The following is a 20,667-nucleotide window of genomic DNA, read 5'->3' as shown; positions in this document are numbered from 1 at the left end:
AGCAACCGAGGCGAGGTGGAAGCATTTTTCACCATTAATTACAGCGCAGATGAGTTCCATTCAAACTGTTCACATGTGAGCAGCTGGGAAACCTTCACAATCTGACGATTCCTGGAACGCCTCCGACTCTGGTGATGACTAATCACGCTAACTTTACCCTGTCCCACTCAGTCAAACAGAGGTGGGTGTAGTTAAACAAGGCAAAAAACCCTCCCCTGCAGATACCGCCGGAGCACAAACAGAAGCCAAACGTCACTCTTGACCTTTTATCTCCAAGAGACGAGTCGATGTTTGCAGAACAATGGTATCAATAAAACGTTAGCGTCCTCAGTAGGTGCAGTTGTGCTGCAGGTACAGCTGTTTCTATGCTTCTAATTCTGTTTACAGTTGCCTGTACAGTCAAGGACAAATGTCTGGTGTTTGCTCTTGTTCAGTACTCTGAGTTTGCGGCTGTATTTATGGAGATAAGATCAGATAAAACTTGATGATATTGCTCAGAAAAAAAATGACATAACGTAAGAAATGCAGCACCTGAAAAGTAGAAAAGTAATAAGATATATGTATGATATATGTATATCAATATGAAACATCACTGGAATAAAATAAAAAGCTAAAATAAGACTGAAATATGACAGTAGAAAGTAATTCTTGCATTCATACTAAAGGTAATAAGTAATATTGCACATGATAATGTGAAATGTTGCACCAGAAAAATAAGATAAAACTAAAATATAGCACATTACACTGACAATGTTGTACATGAAACTGAAATGCTGCACCTGAAACCATTTTAGGACTGGTTTAGAACTGGTTTCAGACTGTCTTGGGCAGGTCTTTATTTAACCCCAAGAACACCAAACCTACCATCAAGCATGGTGGTGGCAGCATCATGCTCTGTGGAACTGGAGCTTTACACAAAGTAAATGGAATAATGAAGAAGGAGGATCACCTCCACATTCTTCAGGAAAACCTAAAACCATCAGCAGAAGGTTGATCTTGGACACAGTTGGATGTTTCAACAAGACAGTGAGCCCAAACACACATCAGACGTGGTAAAGAAATGGTTCCATCAGGCTGGAATGAAGGTTCTAGACTGGTCTCCCCAAAGTCCTGACTTAAACCCATCAAGAACCTGTGGACTGATGAAGAAACAAGTCTGAGTCAGAAAGATGACAAGTTTAGTTGAACTGAACCAATTCTGTCCAGAGGAGTCAAAGATAAACCAGAAGATTGAAACCAGAAGAACCCAACTGAGGAGGAAACAGACAAATTTAACCAAATACTACAGTTGCTGTATGTATTTTTTCACTCAGCAGATGTTGTCATATTTCAAGACCTTTCATAAATCTGTGAAAAAGCGTGATTATTTTTTGCGACAAAGACTCATGTTACTGACAATAACCTCCACAAGATCCCCGTTACAAAAATAGTTTGTCAACATCCAAAAATCTCAAACTTTGGCCATATGAGACAAAACTGAAGAGAAGTCCTCAGAAAAGGTTTTCTATTTTTTTATGTTGTCCGAAAGACAAAGACAATGAAGTAAGTAGAAATAACTGATTCAAAAGAGGCATTTCTATCTGTTTTTTGTCAAATTTTGACAAAAAATCCTGGACAAATACAATCGAATCACCTCTGTAACCGGATTTCTAAAAGCAAACTGAAATCTGAAGTAAAAATTCTCATAATAACCACTAAAAGGTCCAAAATCAGAGCAGTAGCTCATTGAAAATCCACTGACCCCTGTTGAAAATGACAGTACTGTACTCTTGTCTGTTAAAGGACTGACAAAACAAGTGCAGTAAAACTCTAAGCTCTTAAAAAAGTCTGCAGTGAAACAGTAAAGAATTCAGCTGCTGTCAGAACCAGCAGCAGGTGTTTGACTCCACCGACCCCAACAAACCCTCTCTGCTCTGTCCACCGGCCTTTTGTCTCGCTGCCCTCTGCTTACTTGTACCAGTATTTTTCCAGAAATCATGCATTGTTTGGCCACCGGAGGGGTTTTTGTGTCGGCGTGTGCACGTGGAGGTGTGTTTGCATGAGCAGCAGAGGGGTGCGCCGGGGTTGTGTGGTTTTTTTGTTGTGGGTCTGAAACTCCCTCATGGACGCCTCGTTCTGCTGTTTCTGAAACTCAGGAAACGAGACGCTGTAGCCGAGAAAAGGTGACAGCAGCAACACAAAAGAATTAAGCAAGTGTAGAAGAGTGGGTGTTCACAAACTGGTCTGATTAAGAATGGAACAGCTGAAACTTAATGAAACAGGGTTAGAAACAACACACCACACAAGGTTTGTTGGGTAATTTTAACCAACAGTGACTTAAATGACCCAACACTTCAATGTGAACACAGGAAACAGTCATTCCACCTCAATTCACCACAGTTTTAAAAAAGTTCAGACCTCATTTCTTTTTCTGTAAATGTTATTAAGTAAAATGTGTAAAAAAAAAAAAAAATCTGGTCTCATAGGTAACATCTGAGATAAATGAGGGGATTAGAAGCAGAGTGGTCTAACCCACAAAATATCCAAACTGAGTTTTGAATCATCTCTGTAATATTTTATGGTCTGGATTTTAGTGGTGAAGTGCTCCAACCCTCAACCCAAATATAGCGTTTCAGTGGAGCTTCCAATGTTAGACCATTCTTGAAAACACAAAACTTTGAACCCATTTTTCTCAAAACTACAGAACTGCTTCCAAACCCTTCAAATATTCATAAAAATGGCTGGGTCATGTCGACTTTTGCACCGTTTTCTTTGCACAGTTTGTACACCAGGTATTACTGCAACCACCTTTTACCAACACAATGACTAACTCTTTGCTAACAAGGTTATAAAGAACCAAAACATATCTTGACAGAGAAATCAAAAATATGAAATATATATCGATGTGTGACTGTTATGACCCAGTTGGGTTGTTACTGGTGAGGTAAACCAATGTATTGCTTAGTGACGTAATTAACAAAAATAAAACCGTGACAAACAGAGCTAGCGGGCGCTGCTAATGTAAAGAACCAAATAAAACCAAAGGTTAATACAAGCACCAGGGGCCGTAACACTGACACATACCTGTAATTGGTTATGGAACCACTTTTCATAGAGTTATTTGAAGCATCAAAAGTTGGAAAATCTTTTATCCCAGTAACAACATTATAGAACTCTTCCAGTTGGAACACTATTGGAGTGGTTTCACCATCATACCTGCTCAATGCTTGTCCTAATATTGGCCATAAATGCAGTTTTTTACTCCTAAACTTTGCCTCTGACTGGCACCACACTCTACATCTTAAAAGCCCCTATTGGTGCTAATTACAGGTTAAAAAAACCCAAAACATCCTCTTAAGTTGAGAAATAAAGGTTTTATGGTTAGTGGAATAATAGAATAGACAGAAACATGGGCATTTTTGACCAAATTTGTACCATCATATAACTGGTTTGTATTATTTTATCAAAGCAGGGTTCTACCATTAAAAACCAGATGTACCTTTCAATGAACCTGCAAAATATCAGGACTCTAACTACATTATTTCTCAAGTTACGTCTCTTCAAACATTGATCCACAGCATGATACTGCCACCACTAGGCTCTGCAAACATGAACAAAAGGTTAAAAAAATTCTGTGAACAACAACAAAATGAAGCATTGATCCTGTGGATGCATTCACAAAATCAGACAACATCTTTAAAGTACAGTAGGAGATGTGCAAGTCTAAAACGTAAAAACGTGGAAGAAAAGTCGTATGTTAATATTTATCTTACAGTAGAAAAAGTTAATGGAAATGGCAACATTTGATGAAATTTATGGAAACATGCTGTAATCCTTCACTTTGGCATGTTTATTTGGTGCAGTCAACATTTTGGGTTGCCAAGTGCTGGCAAAATGGAAGCCAAGTTTTAAAATTTCACAAAAACTTTAAAAAAGAAAAAGCAAATGAGTTGTTATTACTTGCTTTGAACTGGGCTGCAGACTGTCGCCAGAAGGTGGTGCTGCAAACTGTCCAAATGTCTCAAAGAAGAAGAAACTAACCACATGAGGCAAAAATAAAGAAAAGTCCTCAGGAAAGGGTTAATACTCCATGTTCATGTTGTCTGGAGACAAAGACAACGTAAGAAGCAGGAACAGCGTATTCGAAACTTATCCGAAAGAGGTATTCATATCTGTCCTTTGTCAAATTTCACCATTTCCATTAAATTTTTCCGCTCCAAAATGTGCATAAAAGTAGGTTATGGAAACACACTTCACCAATGGATCCAGACCTGTTATGTTTCATTTCTACAAAGCTACAGTTGAGATCTTCAGGACGATAACATCAGTATTCAGTGACTCATTCTTTGAAGGACTTGCTGTAATTTACAAACTTGTTTTGGCAGAACTTTAACATTTCTGTTGACAAAGAGACTTATTTATGTGATCCTGAGTATCTCTTATCCATCGAGCCCAAGGTTGTGTGTTTTGGCCCGACAGTTGTGGAGCTGTCAGTGAATTCAGGAATGATCTTTTAGGTGGAATTTTTTTAAAAATAGACTAAGTGGTTAACCATGTGGTCTGTTGTGGTGAAATGATCCAGATCGTTGAAAACTTTTGGGAGTATATTCTTTGGAAAATCCAGAGCAAACAGGGAATTTGCTTCCAGAGAAACATGTAGATGCTGAAATGTAATTCTTCAATGAAACACAAAGAGGAATGTAGTGTATTCCCACTTCATCTGTGATGTTTCACAACCTGAGAAAATACAGGGAGAATGACTGTTTCCTCAATAAAGCAACTTTTTAAAAGAAATCTAAAACATTTACAGCAATTCCTGGCCAAATTAAAGAGCGATTATGGAGAAAATGTAGATTTAATCTCATAAACAGTGGCTCCACCTTTTTTTGAATTTATACGAACACATTCAAAGGGAAAGTCTTGAATTTAACAAATCAAATTGGGTCTATGCATCACGTACAAGTCAATTAGTCCACAATAGCAGCATTTAAAAGTAACTTTCTACATGGACAGAAAGATCTAACTTAACCGAATCCTGAAAGAAAAGACACTACAATGGTAGAAAATCACTGCAACAAAATGTGTGTGATTTGTACTAAGCTGGCTAAAACCAACACAACTGGTTTAGTTCCATTACAGTGATTATTTGCTTGCATTGTTGTTCAGTCTCTTACTTCTTTTTAATTCAATAGTATTAGAATTATATTTAAGAAGTTCTCGGCAAGAATAAATAAAACATGTCGAGTTCATCAAAATGGGCTTCATTCTTTGGGTTGTGAACATCATGAAGAAAAAGTTTCACACTGAAGACCGGTTTCATAAAAAACAAACTCAGACGGATGAAACAGCGTCTTTGCCAGAGGACAGGTGCTGCTTTGCAAGTCATTTTAATAAACGCTTGGTTGGGAAAAGAGAGTTTTCAGGTGTCTGGTCCAGCTGCAGTGTTTGTTAAACAGAAACCTGGTGGATGTGCTGCATTTAAAGAAGTCTCGAGTTCGTACAGTCAGACTTCTTTTCAACAGTGAAGCCATTATTGTAATGCGTTTTGTTTGAAGACATAAGAATTTGTGTGATTTTTGTGTCAAACTGCAAACAAACCTCAGTAGAAAAGGGGTTAAAGTTGGATTCAGTAGATTAAAGGCTGAAGTTTATGAAACAGCATCGACACGAGGATGGAGGGAACAGAAAAAGACTTTGACAAATGGAAACCATCTCAGAACTTTTAGAGATACTGATTGCTTGTCGTGTTTGATGTCCAATCAAGAAACTTTTTGCCGTTCAGGTCGTCCACACAAGAAGGTTTAAATGATCTGGAAACCAACCTAACTGACAGCAAAAATTGTCCCATTGACCCTGATCTGGAACATTTACGACATTTGGGATGTCCATTTGATAAACTTCTACACCAATGTCAGTTTGGAATACTTTTGTATTGGTTCCCAAAGGGCTCACTGTCCTCTAGATAAAGCTTGAGAGTTGCCCTAAAACGGGATCCAATGTGGAGAAAGACCACAGAGACTCAGTATTTCTTCTATAATGATGCATAATCATTTCTTGTCTTTGGCTGCTACAAAAAAAAGTTAGTTTTTTTGAAAATTCTAGTTAAAAATGGTTGAAAGCTGGTAAACTTTCTGTCAAACTGGAGTCAGATTTGTTTTGGACTTGCCAGAGCTTAAATTTTTGTTGTGTTTTGTCTTTTTGGTGGTGTTGGTGGAATATCCATGTTGTGAAAAAGCCTCTTTGTTTGGATCTAACAGCGATTAGAATGGCAGCATTGGAAGCTCTTCCCATTTCTTTGGAATTGGAAGTTTTAATAAGGTGAACTGAGTCATTTCACATGATCACGTCTTACAAAATGCCCCAAAATGCAATGAAAGTTGCACCAAGTACCCTATCTGATAACATAGATTAGTCATATCAAGCATGTGCTCTCTGGACTTTATTGCGCTCCTAAATCTGTTCACAAATGTCCCTTCACATCTGAAAAGTCCCTGAACTTTTGTAGTATAACTGTTGGCTGCAGTTGAGTCACTAATGGCTTCACAGTTGCACCAAGGAGTCAAGAATTTTTCATTTTTAACGGAATCCAGATTGTTCAAATGGTACATTTATAACTCTTTTTTTAAACTTGAGAAGTGTGGAATAAAGTAGAATAAATCTGTCTGAGCTTTTAAATGTTCAAATATGATATTTAAAAAGTCACAGAAGCTTCAATTTTGTGTTATTTGATAATTTTACATTCAATACTGAACTTGAACTTCATAGTTCCTGATCAGAACTGCAGTCTGTGGTGATATATTCTTATATATATTGCAGAGTCTGTATTAGGTGATTCATTTGAGTGATTTATGTTGCATTAACTTTCATTTTTCCAGCTGTTTAACTTTATTTTGCTGCCACGTCCCTTTGAATTGGAACCTGGAGCCTCATGGAGCAGCTTTTTTATGTAAAATATTTCAACTTCCTCTCAATATTCCAACAGGAAGTTCTTTTTTATATATCTTATAGGAAGTCCAAATGGGAACCATAAAACCCCATGCAAATACGCTCCAAACTGACAATTTTCGACAACAGGTGTCAAAAATGGACATTCATCTAAAAGTACATGTCTGTTTGGAATACTTTAACATGGGAACCTTTGGGTTTTCAAATCTATTTTAACATTTGTGACACTTTTGCTGCACTTCATGCAAATTTTGAGTCACTGTCTATAGGATTTCTCAAATAATTGTGTAGCAATGTACTAAAACTGACTTTAATCAAAGGCTCTACTGTAGCATCTGTACAAAAAGTAGATATTTGGATGGAGTTTGTGCTGAATGTGGTAAAGTTTCCCATCTGGCCTCTATTGTAGTGATGCACTGAACTGCACACAATTGGCTGAATGCAACCGAAGTGGACAAAAAGAGTCTCATTTGGGAAAAAACCCAAATAGTGAAATGTTTCCCAGTTGGCGGTCAACAATTCAGCTCCCATCACTTATTCAAAATGCTTCCTTAACGTCCACTTGAGTTGCTGCAAATGTCGGACACACAACAGCAGAAATTTGTCATTTACTTTTGCTGCCATTTGGGAAACTTTCTCGAATTTTTCTGTGGTTTGAGTGGAAAATGGACTCGATGGCGAACATCCGACGGACGAGCAAACATGATGGAGTTAAAACATGCAGATTTACACACATGACCTCGAGCTTTGGTTAAAAAACATGAGAATAAACACACACATGACGAATCCATCTGAAGCCAAAGCTTCCTTTTCATGTTCGGTTACGAGCAGCAACTCTACAAAGTGTTTCGAGGACTTTGAAGTGCTCCTAAAGCACCGTCCTCACTAAGAGCGACGTCCAGGCTGTTATTACCCAATAAAAACTCTGGCAGCAGGACCAGCGTTTCCACCACACTCGCATCAGCAACAGCATGGATTTAGAGCTGGACTGCTGAGCTGGCGGATCTCCTTGCTAACCGCTTCCCCGGTGATGGAGACGGAAAACATCTCTGGTTAAAAGATGCCCACAAGTCAGAACTCGACAGGACGGTTTAAACTCCAGCTGGAGCCATCGGAAACATGTTGGGTCCAGAAATTAAACGTTTCTTCTGACCAGAGTGAAGCGATCTGGGCTTCATTTCACAACATTTTAGTACAAAAGGGTTTTAAAGTCATTCTACAACAGACAGATAGAATCATAAAGAAATACACAGAAGGTGGTGAAGAGACAGAATTATTAGATATTAAAGTGGTAAATATTAAAAGAATGTTTTTTTCAGTTTATAGGGCTTTATATTAAGTTAATTCACAAAAAAAACACGTATTTTTGTTAGAGTCTTTGAGTGTCTTGAAGCTGCTATTTGAGTATTATGTATTATTTTGAAAATATTTGCACTAAACTTGTAAAACAAGGACTCCAGCAGCAGGAAATGGTGAAGAGGCAGAAGTATTAGATATCAAAAGAGTAAATATTAAAAGATAATGCTGTTTTTTTCTGTTTATTGCACTTTATATGAAGTTAATTGGAAAAAAAATCATTCATAACTTTATATTTTCTTGATTTTTATTTGCCTACTCACGTCTTCCTGACAATTGTTATTTTATTATGTATTATTTTGAAAATATTTGCACTTTGAACAAGGACTCCTGCAGCAGAAAGTGAGGAGACAGAAGTATTAGATATCAAAGCAGTAAATATTAAACAATAATACATTTTTTCCACCATTTATTTCACTTTGTATGAAGTTAATTGCCAAAAAAAACATACATAACATTTGCCTACTTACATCCCTGAGTGTCTTGAAAAGCGTTATGTATTATTTTGAAAACATTTTCACTGAACTTATAGCATCTAAAACGTATCTCCTGATTGGATTTTGTTCATAAAGTCTTGACAGAAACTGCAAACAGGTGTTGCTGATGAATATTTATTACAGTAAATTTGAGCAGCTCTCACAAAATTCCTCTCATCTCTATTGTCACCAAATTTAAGCTGAAAAATCCCAGAATTTTTGTAAAGTGAATGTTGGCTGCAGCAGAGTGACTTATGGCTTCACAGGTGCAGCAAGGAGTCCAGAATTATTTAGTTTTAACAGAATCCTATCTGTTCAAATGGTGTATTTTTAACTTTTTTTTTTTTTTTAACATGACATGAAGAATAAATGTCTGAGCTTTTAAATTCACAAATAAGATATTTAATAAACCAAAGAAGCTTCTTGTGCGTCTCTCTGAAAACAGCACAATCATGACTAGAAGTACAGAAAAGTCACGGCCTTTGTGTTACCAATACTGGATAAAAAAAAACTGGTGACTCCTCAAACTAAACATATGTTTGACTTTATTTCCTCACTGCTCCGTGTGAACACAGCCTGCAGTTCAGCCGAGTGGTCACTGACTTTTAGACAACTCACTGCTGGTCACAGGTGAGTCACTAATGGTTTGATGGTTGCATAGAGGAGGAAGTTAGTTTTTGTTTTTTACAGAATCTAGTTAGAGGAAACCGTGTTTTTGGTCATTTCTATCTGGAATTGAACAATCTAGTATTTTATTTTATGATAAAAACAAGTCAGGCAAAAAAAAAAACAGCACAAAAACGGCAAAACACAACAAAACCAAAACAAAATATTATAAATATGAGACATGAAATGACAAAAAAAATTAACAAAACATAAGCGAGACAAAAAAAAGACAAAATGACAAAAATGAGACAAAAAAACGAATAAAGCAAAACCCAAAACAACACAAACAAGAAACAAAGTGAAAAAAACATGAGACAAGTCAGACAAAATACAACAAAAACGAGGCACAAAAATGGACCAATGATACAAGCAAGAGAAAAAAAAGACACTAAATGACAAAAACAAGACAAGAAAACAACAAATACAGCGAAAACCAAAATGTCAAAGATAGGACAAAACACACAAGTGAGACAAAAAGTAACACAAACTGACAAAAATGAGAAACAAAATGACAAAAACAAGACAAAGAATAAGTCAGACAAAAAACAAAATATGACAAAAACGAGACACAAAATGACAGACTAACGACACACGAGACAAAAGATACAAAATTACAAAAACGAGAAAAAAAACAAGGAATAAAGCGAAACACAAAATGACAAAAATAAGAAAAAACACAACCGAGACAAAAAGGAAACACAAAACGACAAATTGAGAAAAACATGAGACAAACAAGTCCGACAAAAAACAACAAATACAAGACAAAATATGATAAAAATGAGACACAAAGCAACAAAAACACAAAATGACAAAAACAGGACAAAAATCAATGAATAAAGCGAAAGACAAAAGGACAAAATAAGACAAAAAAACACAAGTGAGACAAAAAGGAAACAAAATGACAAACACATGAGACCAATGACAAGTTAGACAAAAACAGGACAAAATATTACAAAAACGAGGCACAAAATGACAAAAGAACAAGCAATCTAGTATTTTACTTTATGATCAAAACAACTTGTCTAGAAATTATTTTAAATTTATAGTTTTACAAATTTACAACCTGCAGTTAATGTCTTCTGTGTAGTTTTTACACTTGAAGTCATCCCATGGGCCAGATCGGACCCTCTGGAGGGCCGGTTTTTGCCCACGGGCCGCATGTTTGACTCCCTTACAGATTGTAACACACAGCTACACACAGGAGTTGTGAGTCGACACAGACGTTGCATTTAATACTCTTTATTGATTATTTCCTCTTCAAACACATTTTCCTGATGTACATTTCCATTCCAAGGAAAAACTCAAATGAGGTAAAAGTGCTGAAAAATGAAATAGCATAATGGTTGTAACCATCAAAAGTCGTCACAAAGCCGACAAAAGCTCCTTTTTGCATTATCTATTTCAAAAAAATATAGTGCGACAAAATTTCATATCTTTTTAACCCCCTCCCCATTTGTTTTTTTTAAACTTTACCACAGGCATCCCTTCATACACACATGCAAACCTCCATGCGTTAAACACACATCTGCTGCAAAATGATTAAAAAAAAAATTCACAACTCTTCGTATAGAAACTGCAGAGAGCTTCCAGAGAGGCTCCGTCACATTCCCCTGGTGTAAGACTTCGGACAAGCAGAATCACTACACGTCTAATCCGCAGATTTCCCTGCACCCGCTCGGCTGAAATATACATCTACAGGTGTCGTAAAGGAAAAGAAAAACAACAAAACACGCTGCACTAATATCAACAACAGCCTAACGAACGAGGCGACTGAAGCCGAGGCGAGTGAGAGACTAATACTGATGAGTTTACAGCAGAAAGAAAAGGTGGAGGCCGGAAAATAAAAAAGGCAAACTACCTTTCATCCTCTTATTTTTTTGCTTTTTTAGTTTTTTCCATCACTCACAAAGAGTTGAACATACAGACAAACCCTGACGAAGGAAGGGATTCAGCTGGAGGGGGAAGGTAAAGCTTTATATCGAAAGAAAGAGAAAAAAAAAGCTATGATAACCGTAAACACGGGATTCATACATTCCAGGCTACGTTCACCATCGGGTGTCGAGAAAATACACGCATTTTCTTTGACGAGCGACCCGTCAACAAGAAGCCAGAGGAAAGATTCATTCTCCCTAAATGGCAGACTTCAGTTTCTGAAAGTGGATCTGATTTATCATCGCTCAGAGAAGATAAAGAAACAGGAATGATGGAGATTCTGAAGGTTCTCCTCCCTAAAAGCCTTCAAAGATCATCTTCGGTGATGAATGTCAGCGCTACAAGGAGGAGGCGACTTCAACCAAGTCACGATAAAAACCCCTTCGCTGCTGAAGCCTGCCGCCTACGAGAGAAGCTGAAGGCAGGTAGGAGTGGGCGTCTTTAATTCACTCAAATAAAAAAACAAACAAAAAGAAGGGGGGGAAAACCATCGTCCTCAAAAACACTTCATGTCCCTGAGAACCAGCTCAACTCCCTCCAGCAAAGTTTAGTTTATTTACATTCCTCTCGGGTGGTTGGGTTTGGAGTAAAACGAGACCTTTTTAAAGTGCTTCTGGTGTTACGGGGGTCTCGGCTGGTCCACCTCCAGCCTCCAGCCTCCTCAGTGCACTTCAGGTATTGCTTTGGTTCCAAAGATGGGGGCAGAAGAACCCATTTTAACCCAATTAAGTTAAGGGTGCGAATAGAGTTGAATTTAAAAAAAAACAAAATAGAAAAACAAAAAAAAAAAAACTTGTAAGGAAAAAAAAATAAACAAGAAAATGGCTGAGAATAGGAATGACTAGATGGATTTTAAGGGAAACTGTGGTTTCGGGATTGAAATTAAATTAAATTAAAAAAGGCGGTAAATAATATTAAAATAAAAAAAAAAAAAACTCCTCCCCAACCAAAAAGCATGTTTGCATTCACCCATGAACCAATACAGTGATGACAGTCTCAAACTTTCACAGGGCTTAGATTAGACAGGCTAGAAAAAATAAGCACTTTTTTTTTTGTTTTTTTCCCTTCCTGATCACCATTAAAAAACCCTTTTTAAAAAGATAAACTCAAAAGTGACAGGCACTTGAATGCTTCAGTTGCTGGTTGTAAAGCAGACTTTGGTCCGACGTGCGACACCTCACCTGATGTTTAAAAAAGTAACTAAACACTACGGCAGCCTGCATACAAAAATGGAGCAGCTCGACACGCCCAGATGTGACCAACAAGATGACAATCCCCCGTGGCTCGGCCTGATAAGAGTCTATCTGGAGCCAACACCGGCCATGAGGAGCCCGAATTAGGCTTCTGAGGAACCGAGGGGTGACGGGAGCGGTCTCCTACGTCATGAGAAGTTTTCTCGAGAGCTGGCAGCCTGCAGCAGGAACAGCTGAGGCTGAGGGCAGCGCTGCAAGTGTTCAAAAAGATGAACAGCTAATAATAGGCTCAGCTGGAAATAGAAATTCATGGGGGCAACTCCGTCACAGCTGTGTCGGCCCCCGGGTCGGAGCTTCCACATTAATCACGTCTGAAGGGGGGGGAGTGGTGTCGGACGCGTCGTCTCGTCCTTCCATGACCACAAAAGGGGTTCAAACGCTGCGTGGTCTCGGCTAGCGGAGGCTGATTCAGATCCCGCTCATGTAAGGTGGTGACGCTGCTGCAGCTCCCCCCTCCAGAGGGCTCCTCCCCAGGAAAAGAAGAGTAATTATAGATGGCCCGCTGCAGCTTCAGATCCCATTTGAGGGCGGTGAGGGAGAACCCGGCAGGCCTCCATGTGCTGCTCCTTTTAAGGGAAGAGGCAGCCGGTCGGCCCGACGCTCCAGGACTCCTGGCCAGGCGGCGAGGGCAGGAACGTTCCCCCCTCGACGGGCCCGAGTCCACGCCGTCCTGTCAGTCAGCCTCCCACAATAACCAAAGGATTGCGACATGCGGAGGTCACCACCGAGGCTTTTGGAAGCGACTTTAAAAAAATACAGGGAGAAGGATAAAACGCAGGAGCTCGTCTATCCGACACCAGGTTTCCACTCTGAATGCATAAACAGGGAGGAGGGCTGAACTTCACAGTGGAAAATAAAAAAATACACATTTTCTCTTGCATTGTTGTACAAGTCACAGGCACTGCTGGCACATTAGGGGCAGCCTCAGACGTGGATGAGAGATATTTACACGTCAAAATGAAAACAAGTTGACAGCTCTCGCTACCCAATGATTCTGATGTGACCTAAAGTTATTAGTGTACCACCTTTTAGACCTCCCAAGTAAACTTTTAACACCGGTGATCAGCTTTTTTTCCTTTTTTTGGCCGTCACCTTTTTTTTTTTTTTTTACCCCTTCCACAATAATATTTTTTAACATTTTCCGTTTTGTTTTTTTTTTCTGCGATTCACTTTTTCTTTTTTTTCTCAATCAACAACAAAACCAAATTTAAGGCTATAGCATGTCTTCTTCCCTTTCTTCAAACAATAGCCCATACTTAAAGTACTGGAGGGGTAAACCTGGAGGTTTAAGGCACATAACACAACTCCATTAAGAATAATAAACAGGGAAACGACCAAACATGAGGAAAAATAAATCTAAATAACACTTAAAAATGTCACTTTCTATCCAATGACCTAGACGCCTCTGTAGATAAGGAATGAGAAAGGATTCCAAAAACAAAAGCAAAACACTTGTCCACTTAAATAATTGTGCCTTGAGAGGAACATAGCATTTATTGCCTCTATATTAATGTTTCTATTTTTATCAAAAATGATTTTTTTATGTTATTTTTATTCCTCTTCTCTTCTCAAAAACAGCAGCAGCAGCAGCGATGCCCTCCTGTACGCCGTTCCACCCGTTTGCTGTGTCAGTTACACGGCAGCCATGTGGGAATGTTCTGGTTCGCCACGTAGTAGTTGCTGAAGTTGTGGTCTCGGACGTACGGCGCCGGCTGGTAGTAGCAGGTGACGCAGGAGGCGTCGGGGATGGTGCTCTGCTCCGCCAGCACTCGGAAGGCCATGGCCGAGAGGAGGTGGAGGGTCTGCCGCCGCTCGTGGCCCATGAGGCACACGGTGCTCTCGTTGACCACCCGCTTCAGGATCATGAGATATTCGTACTTGCTCTTCTCCTCGCCGATGAAGTGGCTCTGGAGGTACGCTTCCACCTTGCGCTGCTGCTCTCCGATGTCGGGAAAGTCAATGAAGAAGCGCGAGCACATGTACCGCTCCAGGCCCTTGAACTCCTCCTGGCTGGCCGGCTGGAAGTCCCGCACCAGCAGGTTGCAGTACTTGAGCAGGCCGCCACCGCGGATCTCCTCGGGCCGCTTGGTGGCGATGAGCTTGTTCCTCAGGTGGCTCAGTGCCGTGTTGAAGTCCCCGTACATGCTCTCCCCGCTGACGGTGGGGTGGAAGGCCTGGCACATGGGCGCCTGTGCCAGCTCGTAGTAGGAGAGCATGGAGTCCAGCACGATCTGAAACGAGTCCACGCTGAACTCGAACTGGCGCCGTATCGAGTCCACAAACTTGAGCTCCACGTTGCGGCCGTTGTTGTTGGACAGGGAGATGAGACTCCAGCGGTCCTGTTCTGTGTTGACCTTGACCAGCTTCTGGACGTAGGCCTCCTTCAGAGTCATGGGGGTAATTTTCTCCTTGTTCACACCCTCGGGCAGAAAGTCCAGCAGGGTTCCCAGCACCACGTCCTTAATGAGCCTGAACTCTGCCTCGTGTGGCAGGTCGACCCTGAAGATGACGTCCAGGTCCTTGTAGCTCCAGCCGATGTCCTGCACCAGAACGTGGCTGGCCGTGGAGCCGTTGAGCCGGACGTCCTTCACCCTGATGCCGCTCAGCTCCAGCCGTGAGCGAACTCGAGCCACAATGTCATTCAGCTGCACCTCCAGGGTGGGGAAGTTCCCTCGTCCGTGGACAGGAACCACCTCGGTGAGAACTTCATTCAGCCGGCTCACCTGCTCCCAGGTCAGGACGCTGACAGAGCAACTCTTTGATTCCTCCAGGTTATCCATCTTCTCACAAAGTTCTGATTAACTAGGAGGGCAAGACAAGAGAAAAATGTTAGAGGCAGTTTTTAAATGAGACACAAAGCAAGAAAATCTACAAATCAGACAATTGTAACCCTCTGTGACTCAAACCTGGCAGCAGGTTTTAAAACGGACGCCATCTTTAATTGTTTTTTTTAATTAAATCACCAAAATTCTACCATTTATGAGACACAGAATTGTCAGATTTTTAACATTATGACCCTCCTTGAACTACTTTGTGACGTGCTGTTCCACCAGGAAACTTAAAGTCCAAACCAAAAGTTGGAATATTTCATCAAAATCTCTTATTTGAAAGAAAATACCAAAAATAAAGCATCTCCTGGCAGCGGGTTTAAACAGCATATTATCTTAAATAAAATATAAAAATCACCAAAATTATACAATTTACCAGAGTCAGAATTGTTTGATTTTCAACATGACAACTGTCCTTGAACTACTCATCTGCGACAACAAAATCCTAGTTTACAATCGATATTAATCATCAAAGAAATTTGACAAAAAGTAAGTGTTAGTTGTGGTGTCTGAAACCTACACCTGGTGGGTAATCTCAAAAATAAAACTGGAAAGTAAAAAAGAAAAAAAGATTTCTTTTAAAAAAAAAAAAAAAAAAAAATCACCAAACTTACACATTTATCACAGCTACAGTTGCCAGACGTTCATCATTACAACATTCCTTGAATCATTCATCTGTGATGCAATATTTTGTCAGGAAACAACAAAATTGAAGCTTAAAATTGGAGTATTTCATCAAAATCTCTCCATTGTACATGTCTCATTTTAAAGAAAATACCAAAAATGAAGTGTCTGCTATGGGGTCTGTACCCCAAACCTGGTGGGTTATCTCAAAAATAAAGATTAAAAGCTGCATTGTTTTTAAAATCATCAAAATTAGATCATTTTTCAGACCGAGAATTGTCAGATTTTCAACATTACAACTTTCCTTGAACTACTCATCTGTGATGCAATGTTTTGTCAGGACACTAAAGCTTAACCAAATCCAAGCTTACAATTGGGATATTTTGTCAAAACCTGCTAACTCTATGCATCTTATTTACTTTTTTAAAAGTTTATTTTTAAAAAATGGCAAAACAATAAGCCTTTGCTATGTCATCTGCAATTCAAATCTGATTGCAGGTTTGAACTGCACGTTATCATTTGGAAAAAAAAAAAAAAAAAAAAAAAAAGACCATTTAACAGACCCAGAATTGTCCAGTTTTAAGCATTCTGACCGTCCTTGAACTACTCGTCTGTCAACAAAATCCAAGTTTATAATTGTGATATTTCATCAAACCCCCAGAACTGACAAAAATAAAGCGTTAGCTGTGGTGTCTGACACCAAAACCTGGCAGATTATCTCAAAAATAAAAATAAAATAAAATCACCCAAACTAAACCATTTATCAGAGCTAGAATTGTCAGATTACCAACACTACAACGTTCACTGAACTACTCATCTGTGATGCAATGTTTTGTCAGGACACTGAAGCTTAACAAAATCCAAGCTTACAATCGTGATATTTTGTTAAAATCTGCTCACTCTACACATCTTATTTAATTAAAAGAAATTTAATTCAAAAATGTGTAAAAAATTAAGTGTTTGCTATGTAGCCTAAAATTCAAACCTGATGGGAAGTGTGAAATGCATGTTTAGAAAAAAAAAGAAAAAGACCATTTAACAGACTCATAATTGTCCAATTATCAATATTTATGACCATGCAAAGTAACAAAATCCAAGGTTAAAGTTGTGACTTTTGTCACCAAGAATACACAGTGTCTGCTCAAACAAGATTCTGGAAAAAACAAAAAATTCTGCACTCCCCAGCAAAAAAGTCAAACCATTAATGGTTCATCTATGTCCAACAATGAAGCAATAAAAATTCAGTGACCATTTGGCTGAACTGCAGGCTGTGTTTTCACAAAACAGATATGAAAACGTAAGTAGTCAGATCTATAGTTGGTGCAGTGCGTAGGTTTTTCAGTATTGGAAGCACACGTGGGCTCCTCTTCTCTCTCTAGCCTCCTACATCGCAGCAAAACTGAGGCCACAGTGAGTAAAAATGTGACCAAAAAAAAACACCCAGAGACTACTGCTTGGGGTTCAGAGGGATAAATAACACACAAAACAAGCAAAAACATACAAATCAGACATGCTTAGCTTATTTCCTGTCGGATCTGGTTAGGGCTGGACGATATGGCCTAAAAAAAAAAAAAAAAAAATCTCAGATTTTTTCACAAAAAAATCCCGATTCACGATTTACCCCCTACCTAATCGCTGCACGCCGGAGTCCAGTCTACTTTATGCAAATGAGCTGCAGCCCTCTCCGGGTAAACACACCGGATCACAGCTGGAAATGTGCTGCATGTGGCATGCTGGTCCAGTTGCGGTGCGTTTTTACCTGGAGAGGGCTGCAGCTCATTTGCATAAAGTAGACTGACTTCTACTTTATGCAAATTGGATGTGGAGATTCCACGCATCGTTAAACTGTCCTCAAACTTCTAAACTAGGCGTCGGTGACTTAAAACAAGGACAGATTCAGCTGCTGCACAGATTATTTCTCGCTTCAAATGCTTTCAGAAATACTTTTCGCTGACGTGTTTTTGAAATAAAAGGAAAAATTTGCGGCGGAGCCGCTGTGTTTATCTGACTTGTCTGCAGGACTGTCCAGCTGAAAGCTCGGTCATGTGACCACGTAGCGGCCTGCTGTTGCTCAGCGCTGTCATGTGACCATGTTGTGGTTCGCTAGTGACCGCCCACCGTCCGTGTGATTTTCAGATGTGGTGCGTTGCTGTGCGGGAAAATCACATCTAGTGGACACGCGCCTTTAGATCTGCACCGCTCGCCGCCATGTTGTTTGTGTATCAAGCGCAGGGGGGAGGGGGGCGCACTCTGAACTACGGGAGCTCAGCGGGAAGGCGTTGGTGGCGGATGTTGATGAGAAAATTGATTTTCATTAAAACAAATCGACATTAAGTACAAACTCGAATTAATCGACAAAATCGATTTATCGCCCAGCCCTAGATCTGGTTTAGAATTTGTGTGAAAAAGTCCATAAAGCCCACAAATAAATATAAATAAAACTCTCAAAACTACATGAAAGTCAGCTGAACTGCAGGCTGTGTTTACACAGAGCAGATATGAAAATATCAATAGTCATAGATGTATACTTTGTAGAGTGACTTTTTTTTTTTTTCCAGTATCAGTAACATACGTGGGCACCTGTTCTTTCTAGCCTCCTACACTGGAGCAAAACTGAGGCCATAGTGAGTAAAAATGTTACAAAAAAAAAACCACCCAGAAAATGCTGCTTGGGGTTCAGAGAGTTAAATATGACACAAAACAAGCAAAAACACACACGTCAGACATGTTCAGCCTTTTTTCTCTCACAACAGAATACAAACACCTTCATTATTTAGTTGGATACGGTTCAGAAGTTGCAAGAAAACGTCCATAAAACCCACAAGAAATGCAAATAAAACTTTCAAAACTACATGAAAGTCAGCTGAACTGCAAGCTGTGTTTACACAGAGTGGTTTCGAAAATATAAGTAGTAATGTATCTATAGGTGGTGGAGTGACTAGCTTTTTTTCCCCAGTATTGGTAACACACATGGGCACCTGTTCCCTTTCTAGTCTCCTACATTGCAGCAAAACTGAGGCCACAGTGAGTAAAAATGTGACAAAAAAAACACCCAGAAACTGCTGCTTGGGGTTCAGAGGGTTAAACATGACACAAAACACACATATCAGACATGTTCAGGTTATCTCCGGTCACAATAAAACACAAACACCTTCAGTATTTAGTCGGATCCGGATGGAAAGTTGTGTGAAAACGTCCATAAACCCACAGATAAATGTAAATTAAACTGCACCGAAAGTCACTGAAACGGCAGCGGGGGGTCACGTGACCGCAGCACGGAGCGCGTGAGGCTAGGCTTCTAGAAGCGCTCACGGTAACGCAAGAGCCCGGCTTTTCATTCCAGAACCGCTGAGTACAAACAGCGCGAGAGCTAGCTTAAAGTGCCCCGAAACCGACGCCGGTCCCGGAGTAGAAAAAAAAAAAAAAACACCCTCCACCGGACAAGTTACCGTTACACTCACGTCTCCTCTAAACGTTAACGGCAATTATTTGCCCCAGCTGATTGTTAATTTACCCCCCGGGGAGTGCAAGAAGTAACTTAGTGCTAACGGCTAACGCTGTTTAAAACTCAGTGCCGTTAGATTTGGTTGATTTAGTCGATCCATATGGCGATTAATTCCTCCAAATGTAATAAAAACGCGAGTTAAAACAGCTCAAACGGCACCTTAACACCAGTCTAACGTTTCCCAACCGGTGTCACGTTTTTAAATCATGGCTCCAGCTGTGTAAACTTTTTTTCCTTCTTTAATTTAGCGACTCAAACTTGGCTAAACACACACCAGCGTTGCTAACTACAACCAGGACATACGTGAGAGAGATAGAAAACGGTACATACGTTTCCAAAATGGTGCTCTGCGAGAATTCAAAGTCCCCCGAAAAAAAAACAGATGTTAGCTTGGCAATTCGCGCACACACCGCCACATAATCCACCGCCTGAGAGACACACATGTACCGTGTAAAAAGCCAGCGTTTGAACCTCGCCGTCCGCCGGAGATACGCCTGTTTTATACCGCCGGAGCACCACCCACGGAGGGCGAGACGCCGCCGTGACGCGACACAGTCCCTCCGTGACTCCGTCGTGTATTTTACTATTTAAAACCGCAACGACAACAATACACCGTTGTGTAGCTACGGAAAGAGGTTTACATATTTACCTGAAAGTCAAGCGTTCATCTTCGGCAAAACACGGAGTCGTAAAGTGCTCCAGTTTGTTTGTACCAATGCGCCGAGCGAAGCCTCTGATTGGTCGACGAGGTTTTTGCGTTGCCAAGTAACCAGGACGGTCTCCAGGCAGCGGACTGAGGACTCTCCTTCCTTATCTGATGTTAGTCTGCTCAAAAATATTCTTTATTTGGGGAGCAAATTATTTAATGTGCCGCAATTTGGTGAATTTTAACGCACTATTTTCTTCCTTTCTGCATCAATTTATGGTTGAAATGTTTTTTATTTACATTAAATGTGTGAATTAAATTTTTAAAAATGATTTTTTAAAATGTTTTTTTACGTACACCAAATTCAGGCACCACTTGATAATTTGAAGTCTAAATTGGAATATATGAAATAATTATACATAAGTTACTTAATATTTTATTTTTAAAAATGAATATT

General features: G+C 39.7%; 1 protein-coding gene across 2 annotated transcripts; it reads right to left on the bottom strand.

Moving 5' to 3' along the window:
* Positions 1-10,645: 10,645 nt before the first annotated feature.
* Positions 10,646-20,296, bottom strand: tent5c (terminal nucleotidyltransferase 5C). Of its 2 annotated transcripts, none has more exons than XM_023270708.2 (2): positions 20,214-20,296; positions 10,646-15,409 (listed from the first exon to the last, which is right to left on the bottom strand). In XM_023270708.2, exon 2 carries the CDS (start codon positions 15,385-15,387, stop codon positions 14,236-14,238), a length of 1,152 nt encoding a protein of 383 aa, XP_023126476.1. In that variant the 5' UTR covers positions 15,388-15,409; positions 20,214-20,296; the 3' UTR covers positions 10,646-14,235. The 2 variants fall into 2 exon arrangements, with proteins under 2 accessions (XP_023126476.1, XP_023126475.1); XM_023270707.3 differs by lacking the exon at positions 20,214-20,296 and adding an exon at positions 19,895-20,051.
* Between the last annotated feature and the right edge of the window lie 371 nt (positions 20,297-20,667).

This window comes from Amphiprion ocellaris, chromosome 11 (genome assembly GCF_022539595.1).
Source record: "Amphiprion ocellaris isolate individual 3 ecotype Okinawa chromosome 11, ASM2253959v1, whole genome shotgun sequence".
NCBI classification, from domain to species: domain Eukaryota; kingdom Metazoa; phylum Chordata; class Actinopteri; family Pomacentridae; genus Amphiprion; species Amphiprion ocellaris.
Note: the sequence above shows the minus strand (reverse complement) of the source record. Positions and strands in the feature narration are given on the sequence as shown.